Here is a 9505-nt window from a genome sequence, read left to right as displayed (position 1 = left end):
AGAAAAGCTGTGTGAAGGCAGTGTCCATGTTTGGATAGCGCAAGTGTTTATGTCACATTTGACTGATGTATTTTAATTAGAAGTTCAAATTCATCTGAGAAAAAATCTTGGACGCAGATTTTTGACTCCCTAACAAACTAAAACAAAAGATAAGCCCCTGACCCACCAGCCACCTTGGCTCAAAAGAAGCATGGCCCTGTGCCCAGAATAAAAACTGTATTTAATAGTTTCCCTGACTCTCGATCTTAAGGTCTAGAAATATAACTATGTGTATTATTTTCAATTCAAACTCCATGTAATATGGTCTTTTTTGACTAAAGACAGGTGTAAAGTGTAAAAGTGTTCCAAAAATGCCAAAAAAGGTTAATTACATTTCTGGAAAAAACATTTGGATACAACTAATCAGCTGTCTGATTTATTTACTGTACTGCTTTAAACCAGCCTTTCCAAACTTAGATTTAAGGATCCCTTTCTGGGCTATCACTACCTTTGAAATAAACAAGTTGTTTGTAATATCTGTTTTTGACCAATGGTAACATTGAGCAACATTATTCAAGACTCTCTAAAAGTGAACATGATGCCTTGAATAATGTTGCCAGGAAGTAAAACATGACTTTTCCCCCTTTTGTTTGTTCATTGGGGCATACCATTTTATAGTATACAAGACAGAGTACAAATTACATTTTTGTAAAACTAAATCCCAAGGAGGCAAAAGTACTGAATTATTATTTCTGGTGCATTACCACAAGGAATACACCAATTAACAACAATAACTACATTAATCCACGTACCTACCCAGTATCGTGTTTGCCACCAAAACAGCTTTGACCTGTCAGGGCATGGACCTCTGATGGTGCCCTGCGGTTTCTGGCACCAGAAAAATGAGAAGCAAATCCTGGCGATCCTGCAGGTTGCAGAGTGAAGCCTCTGTGGATTTGGCTTGTTCCCATGCATCCTGAGGGAGTTCAGTAGAACATGATCTGGGGAGTTTGGACAGAGACATTATGACATAAATGGCATGAATTATTTTACAGTAGAGATGGTAGAAGGTTAGAAGGTTTTGCTACAGGGCAAAAGTTTTTTCTAAACTTGATTTTGTGGACAAGACAGCAACGTTTTCAATGTAATTATTAATGTGATTAGTACCACTCATGTTTGCCTTAAATTTCATATAAAAATGGCTGCTGTGAATTGTTTAGTGTGCTTTCAGGGATAGTTTTTTCTGTCAACGGCAGTTTTAATGTTGTAGCATCTCGATGTATTTCAATAATCTTTTTCGCTGTGAGAAGATGAACTAATTTCGCCCATCTGCGCTTTGCGACACACAATTATACTCTTTTAATGTAGTCTTAATTGTATTTTATATGCTAGAATAGTAAACTGAATATGACACGTAAATATAGTGAAATTAAGAGAAGGCCTTCGCCTAGATTTTGAATTTAAAATTGGAGAATGAAGTGGTGAACTTTAGCCAGTAAACCTAAACATATTTATACAGTAGATTTTTAAATATATATCTACAGAGCTGAAATATAACTTATTAAGAATATTTCAGGACACAGAGAAATCATTTCGTACATACCTGTCACAGGCTTTAGCTTTGCCAGAAGTCAAACGAGCTGCGAAAAAACTACCCGGCAGCCGTAGGTTTGGTGACGTCACATGCAAACATGGCGGCTAGCTTTGAGTGAGCGAGCCAACACAACAAGACTCTGCAAAGAAACGTTGAATCTCTCGAAGGCAAATTGTTAGCCGCAATGTTTAAAGCCACAAAGGAAAGTGCTGAAGAAACGATGTAACGCAGAGTTGGCTTTGCTGCTGCTGCCGCCGCTGTTTTGTGCAGCCATGTCAGAGGCGAGGACGCATGCTGAGTTCACTGAACTGTGGAGGACTGTCTCCAAACTCAGCTACAAAAAAACACAAGACACGAAAGCTGCAAAACAGATGCCTGACACGACAACGACGCCCGTCTCTAAAGGTGAGGCTGTGTGTCTGTTAATATAGGCGACGATCTGCGGCTCAACGCGATTTAACTAAAGACCATAACAAGTGTTTGTATACACAGAAGAGTAAAAGCGGCCATGAGGTGATCAAAACGAGCGACTGACAGTGACAACATGCCAGCTGGCTGTGTTATCTCACCATGGACACACCACTAATTCCACTCTAACCAGTTGTAAAGTACTGAGACTGTCTAGGGAGGAAAAACTGCATTCCGAATATACATGATCTCATCTAAATAATTGTTTTCTCATAGCTGGATTGTTTTAATTAGACAAACACAAGTTGCGTGCATTCTGGAATATGTCCTTTTAATTCAGCCAGCCCTCTTGTAATGCTATATTGCAGTGACTCAAATTAGACAAGGCTTTAAATGACCATTATGTATCCTCTTCAAGCTGCTAAAATAGAAAGATTCAAAACACAAGTTTTTGACCAGACATTTTCCCAGCTTTTATATTGTGTTCAGCAAGTATTTTTTTCAGGAAATTATCATATAAATATTATTATGGCTTTAACTGTGACTACACTAAGAGAATCTGTTCATGTGTGAACTGTCATCACGATACATCTTTTATTGTTCTCCTGTTTGTCTTTACTGATATGTCTAACATAAAGTTTAAAGTAACTAAAGACTCGGTGCTAAATAAATACATGTAAGTAAATTTAACGTTACCAAGTTGAATATGATTTATTTTTAGCTCATTTGATGTGGCACTTGATATCTCTGTGCACAGATTTTCAAAGTCCCCAGCATCGAGGTTGCAGCAGATACCCCGGCTTGGCTAATGGAGATTCTCCAGGAGATGTGGAACCTTCACAAGATATCATCTGGGATTCCACATCTCCCACTCAGACTCATACTGGTAAACAACACCGACACTCAGCTCACACTTGCTGGCACATCTCATCAGCAGGTTCTAAATGAATGGCAACATAAACGATTTCTGAATAGGTTTTTTTTATAGTAAATTAATTGCAATTGTAAGCTTGTGCTTTTCATTTCATTCATCATGACTCTACCACTTTGCTAATTTCTATCATGTGTGTTATTGTCACGTTTTTTGGGTTCAGGACTCAGGAACACTAGAGCTGTGGAAATATCTGATATTGTGAACCGCATTGCTCCAAAGGTCTGTTGTTTTTTTCAGCTTTTTATTATTTTCATATTGATATTTGGCAAAAATGGTTATTTCTAAATGCCATGGTAAATATAATTAATCACAAACTAAATAAGAAAAAATAATAATTTTCATTTAGAATAAAATAGAATAATCCTTTAATTGTCCCACAAGGGGAAATGTGGTTGTAACAGCAGCAGAAGAAAAGCACATATACAAACAGAACAGAAACACACACAATTTTTACAGAAAAAAAATATTTACATCATGGACAATAGTTACAAAAACAGAGTACTGTACAGTTATTAAGATTAAAGTATTTTTTTAAATTATTATTTATTTGTATTTGTTACAGGTAGACTTTCAGTCTTTTCTAGCACATATCTGTAAACACACTTCAACCTTGTGCTTGTTTCTTTTATAGGATGTAAAACCAGAAAGGACTGACTCCTCTTTGCTGCAGTGGATCGGTGACAGTGCCATGCCCGCCACACCAGAGATACAAAAGCCAAGACTCAGGAAGAAATCCTCTAGGTGAATAATCAATATATTGACCAAAATACTGTCCCTATAGATTGTTATTATGTACCACCATATGCAGCCTGTATGGGTGCTCATAAGCGTCTTTCTTCCTTTTTCCTTTTGTCTACATAGGCAAAGCAGTGTGGAGGACCTCATGAAACTCGCCAGGCAGTTTGATGAGAGCATGCAGCAAGATAAGGAAACTTCAGAAAGCCTTGTGATCAATCTTAATGAATGTCTGAACACTTCTGAAACAAAACTGAAACCATCGTCACTCCATGATAGCTTGAAGGACCTAAAGTACCCATCGGCACCAGACCAGATAGAGGCAGAGCTGCATGCTCTGTTTGACTGCTCCACTCAGAGTGCATGGCTAAGCCGTGGCTCTGCAGTATCCACCTGTTCACAGGAAATAAGAGGCCAACCTGTGAATGCAGCTTTATCCGAAGACCAACAATCAAAGCTCAGATCAGCTGAAAAGTCTGGCACAGCTGCACATCCTGCTGAAGAAAAGGGAACTAATAGCTGTAGTGCAAATAACTGTGATGACTTTGATGATGACTGGGAGAATGATGAATTACTTAATGACCCTTTTTTGCTGGCGATGACCCATAAGCCCAATGAGCAACATGACACCAATCCTAACACCACCTTTCAGTCTGAGACTAAGACAAACACTACTCACTCTACCCCTGTTCGTAAACCCATTGCAAATGCAATCCCTGCACACAAGCCTTCAAACCTAAACTGCAAGCCTAGCTGCAGTGTGAAAAGTTCTGAAACAAAACTGACACTCCAGGAACTCTGTCCCAAACTGAAGACTACCAACCGAAACACTTTCAAATTAGAGCCAAACCCCAACTTGCGGTCACAGATGGCCAAAGAGGTTTCCACTAAGTCCAACTTCACCGTTATACAACCCAAGCCACAGATGTTTGACCAGAAATCTGCAACTGCAAAGACATCCACTACACCTCAACCTGACAAGGTCACTAATGATCACAGAGGGGCTTCTTTAGGAAAACACTCTGTTAAAGATATTTCAGACAGCTTGTGGGATGATAGGGATGATGACGCACTGCTCTACCAGGTATGTGACAGCGTGGAGAAGATCGCCAACAGTCAGTCGCTCCAAGTGAGCTCCGGTAACTGCCAAGAAAAACAAGATATTGATGTAGACAGACAACGGAAAACCACAGGGCCGCAGCCCATCAACATGACTCGGTCTGGGAACGTCAGTGCCAGCACTAACAGACAATCACCTTGTGCTTTTGTTCGTTCTAACTCATTACCAAGGGCTAGTTATGAAACTGTGAACTTCCAAGGATGGAACGTTCCCATGAAGGGTGCCAACAAAAAGTCACAGATGTCTCAAAGCTTCCCAGGAAGCCACACAAATTTGGGTACATTAAGTCAGTGCGGGGATTCATCTGGAACTTTCCAGGCTGGAAATGCTAATGTGGATATGAAGCAACATCCAGTGATGGCCAGAGCAGTACACAACGCCAAGAGCCATCACACAGCTTTCAAAAGAAATCTATCTGACTCAGCAGCCATAAGCACCAAAGGTATGATGTCTAAGTTTTGATAATTACCACCGAATTGTATCAAAGTATATTATGTATGCGACTTTATAAAAGGCTAGGGTATTTATAGTGGGCGTGCTTTCCAAAATAATTCATAAATAATAATTTTTTTTTTTAAACTGAACCAGAACAGCACCAGTTCTCACACTTGCATGCAGTTTTTCCAAGGTAGTTGGCAGATCGGCTGTTCCAAAGATCTTGGAGAGCTTGCCACAATTCCTCTATGGATTTAAGTTGTCTCAGTGTCTCATGTCTCTTCAAGCAATCCTACATTGACTTCTTTATTGCTGAGATCAGTGCTGTGTGGGGGCCATAACATCTGCTGCTGGAGTCCTTGTCCTGGCCAGGTCTCCCTTGAAAAATATATTAAATAAATGTGTTTTCTTTCTGCCAAAAAGACAGTTCTTTATGACTCTGGCTGTATGGCTGGACTTGTTGTTATGCTTAAGAATTAATTTTTCACCAGTCAGGCTCTGATAGTACTGTGTCATGAGAATAATCTAAACATCTAAAATGTGTAAAATCTTTGTGCTAAACTGTATATTCAAAGATAATAGGAATAAAAATTTTGAATTGGTTGAAAATTTAATAATATTATAAGACAGGATTTTATGTTTGTCAATGAAAAAGCCACCAAGAGTGTTATGTACGGATACTTTTTCTTAAAAACTTTGCTTTGATAGACTCAGTCAAATGTCCAGTAATACACCTCCATTAGTTGTTTTGTTTAATTCTATGCATTTGTCTGCCATGGCTATTCCATCAAATTTGCTTTATTTAACTGACAATTCACAAGTAAAACAGATGTCACATGTTGTTCTTATAATCACTGACAGTTCGGTGCATGTGCACATTAACCATTTCCCCCCCAAGCAAGTAAACTGCGCACTGTGGCTTTAATTTGCGATCTTGTCAAGGGTCCAAACCTCAGCAAGCATCATTGCCAATGAATTTGTGGACAGATTTTATTTATTTATTTATTTGTCTTTGGACTTGGATGTTTTGGGGTTCTTTTGTTCTTCCAAATGAGCAGACGTTTAATGTTTAGAAATGAAAACTTGCTCGAGGTCATGCAACAACCAAGCTGAAATTGTCTCTTTTTCATTCAGTTTTCTCACTTTTCTTCCCTCTTTCCAGTTTTTGTCACAAGCCAGATGACAGGAAAGTGCTCTGCTGCAGAGATTGAGAGGAAAAAACAGGAAGCTTTGGCCAGGAGGCGACTGCGAATGCAGACCGCCACAAAGCCATAGAGCGACTTCGTCCTGCCAGTATTTTTTGCAACTTAATGCACTCTACATTTCATACAAGTGGTTCAGCCCTTTTTCAAAATTTCTTGTTTTTTGATTATTGTATCCAAGATGAAGGACTGTTGATAGTTCAGTGCATGACCTGATCCCAGGATATGTACTTAGCTTTCTGCACATATAGAACCTACTACTGGCTGTTTTTGCTGCTAATGTAATGTGTTTCATGGTAAGCATTTTTTAGGAACAGTTTGTTACAGAATCTCATATGTGTGACAATGTAAAGAAAAACTTCTTCACTACTTTGAAATATAGTTTACATCCACTGAGCTTGGAAAAAAAATCCAAAGGCTCTGTTTGTTGCTTTCTGATATTTAAGCCAATTTTGGATAGAACATTTTTATCTGGTGCTTTTTGCTTTTGTTAAAAAGTAAATAGCTTAATCTCTGTGTCACTTTTCAAATTGTAGCATCAAAGGCTGACACATAACAGTGTATTTTTGAAGCTATCCATAAGAAATGGATGCCTTCGCTTTAAAGCGAACATTAGCATTAACTGCTGTGTTCTCTGCTTTATGGGTCTGCTAAGACTGCTTAAGTGCCTGACAGTTCTTTTAAAGCATACTTGAAATATTCATTCGTCTTCATAACTTTGTAATGAAAAAAGCCTTACTTTATTAGAAATAGAAATGAAAGGATATCAACACAACCTAACACAAAATCTTTGCTTTGAGGCCAAGCTGAACATTTAATAGATGATTCTTATTTGTGTTTCCTCTGCTTTCTTTGCTCACGTCAGTGTTTCTCCTTTCAGTTTTGCACAGGTCAGCATCAACAGTTGTACTGTAAAGACAGCGTTGTGGCCTCCGCTGGCAAACTGTACTGTAATAGCTATGCTATGCACCTTTCAAAAAAGTTTAACGAGTAAAAAAAAGAAAAACAAGGCTTGAAATAGTTTTTATATCCGGACAGGATGAAAATGAGAAAGATGAGAAACTCACACTACATTTTCCTATCATATTTTAATCATTTGTGCTGTAAAGGGCAGACCTGGGACATACAGGTGACAAATTCAAATAAAACTTTCAAATAGACTTCTTTGTTTCTACTTAATTGCTTCAATATATCCTAATACTTTTGACTCCAGTACCTGTTGCTTAAAAACAGCATGATAAACGTAGCTGTATTCATTCCCCCAGTAATTTCATTATGTTCATGTCTTGTGATAAATCAGAATACAGTTGGCTGCTATTGGTCTGTAGCAGTTTCATTTAATTTCGTTCACATTTTCAGGCTTTTTTTTTTTTTTTTGCAACATCAACGACACCCCTGTAGTATTGAACAGCTGCTCGGGATTTTGAGTTTACACAGACGGCCTCCTCACTGGAGTTATTGGCGTCCATTACTGTAACCTCTATGTATTTCAGGGCTGTTGACAGGTCAAGCAGATATGATGGGCCCATTTCACAAATACCCAAATTTGTTTTCAACAAGTTGCTGCCCAGAAAGAAGAACCATTGTGAGCATGCAGTAGCCTCGCTATGAAGAATATTGTTGTTATTAGACATGAGGGATTATTTTAATATGAAAGCTAATTCGTCTTCTGACTCCTTATCATTCTACACAGCTGCTATATTGTGCGTGAGGGTAGTACAATGTTCGCCTTTGTAATCCCGAGAGAATTCCTCAGAGTTCCTCCTTCAAGACCATTCCCACCCATTACATGCCTGTGAGAGTTCCCAGGTGTGTGTGTGTATATGTGTGTGAGAGAGACGGGTGGTCTGCAGGTGTGTGTATTTGAGTATTTATTCCATTCAGAGGCGCCATCCACGTCCCTGCCCTATCTCTTTCCCCTCCCCGCCCAGTTTGACTGTAAATCAGATGGCAGGGCAATTTGGCAACAGCATAAAGGCCTCTGGTTTTTATGACTATGATTATGGTTATGATGATGACTAGTATTTATTTCAACTATCTGATGAAACCCTTGGCTAAAGCTAACAGGTGTAGAGCAGGTACAATATCAAGCTCGCTGAAGGATCCCAGTAATGTCGCCATAGAGAGCAAAATATTGTTCGCCAAGCAGAAGAATGGGCTGTTTCAGCACCCGCTCGTCATGCCATACATGGAGCAATTTCTGATTATTGGATGGGAGTGGAGAGCCACAACGTTCTCTTTGTAGAGGGAGAATGATTTATGGCTGTTAGTCAAGCATAAGGCAGTAATTGCCCCAGTGACGATTATGTTACCATAGCACCTGTTTAAACTGTCTATTCTTATGTGAATGTTTTCATTTTTGGAAGAGGAGAGTTTGCAGCTTGAAAGTGATGTGTGAAGACTCTAATTGAAGATGGAGAAGGGTGCAGGATGGTGTGGTAGCAATTTAGGAGAAAGGGAGAGTGCATGACGGACAGATTTGTGTTGTGTCATCTGATCTATTAGGAAAACAGTCATTTCTTAAACAAGCAAGAAGAAAGAAGTCTATTCAGCAAGTAGAATAAATATACTGTACTTTAAAAACGACTGAAAAGGCAAGTTGAGATCATTTGGATATTCACAGCTGCATGTTTAAGCACTCTAAAAAACAGTGGTAGACAAAATGTAAAGGACTACTTTAAGCTTTGATACCTTTACTTTACTCTTAAGATAAAAAATCAGCAACGATAACTAGGAATACAATGCTCATGGCATGACAGCTGAAAGGCTGCTATTCTTGGCTCAATCCAACCATACACCACTGATGTGTGAGCATTTATATAAAGTAGATCAAAACTGTCATTCATCACAGTACTCCTGAGCTCTGCACCGATGAAAGATATGAAAAAAGGAATCTTCTCGGATTTCCTCTGTGCTGGTAAAGTCAACGATTGTGCCCTCAAAAACTGCCGTGAAGGAGCTTTTGTGTGTGTTTGTGTGTCTGTGCTGGCTTTTTGATCTGTGAAACAGAGATTCCTTATCTTTGCAGGCATTTTATTTGAAAATAAATGATGTCGGCAACAGAAAGTATTGCAGCTTTTCGGTTTGATGTCACTTCC

The 9505-nt window shown here is 38.9% G+C and overlaps 1 protein-coding gene across 1 annotated transcript; it reads left to right on the top strand.

Annotated features, from left to right (window-relative positions):
- The first annotated feature begins 1632 nt into the window (after positions 1 to 1632).
- etaa1b (ETAA1 activator of ATR kinase b) lies at positions 1633 to 7567 on the top strand. The gene is made up of 6 exons (XM_005922422.2): positions 1633 to 1978; positions 2739 to 2867; positions 3076 to 3134; positions 3547 to 3656; positions 3777 to 5212; positions 6368 to 7567. The coding sequence occupies exons 1-6, from the start codon at positions 1846 to 1848 to the stop codon at positions 6478 to 6480; spliced, it is 1980 nt and encodes a 659-aa protein (XP_005922484.1). The 5' UTR covers positions 1633 to 1845; the 3' UTR covers positions 6481 to 7567.
- Positions 7568 to 9505: the final 1938 nt, after the last annotated feature.

This window comes from Haplochromis burtoni, unplaced genomic scaffold (assembly GCF_018398535.1).
Source record: "Haplochromis burtoni strain Fernald_Lab_line unplaced genomic scaffold, NCSU_Asbu1 Contig_57, whole genome shotgun sequence".
Classification (NCBI taxonomy): domain Eukaryota; kingdom Metazoa; phylum Chordata; class Actinopteri; order Cichliformes; family Cichlidae; genus Haplochromis; species Haplochromis burtoni.
The sequence above is the reverse complement of the archived record's forward strand: the minus strand, read 5'-3'. Positions and strand labels throughout refer to the sequence as shown.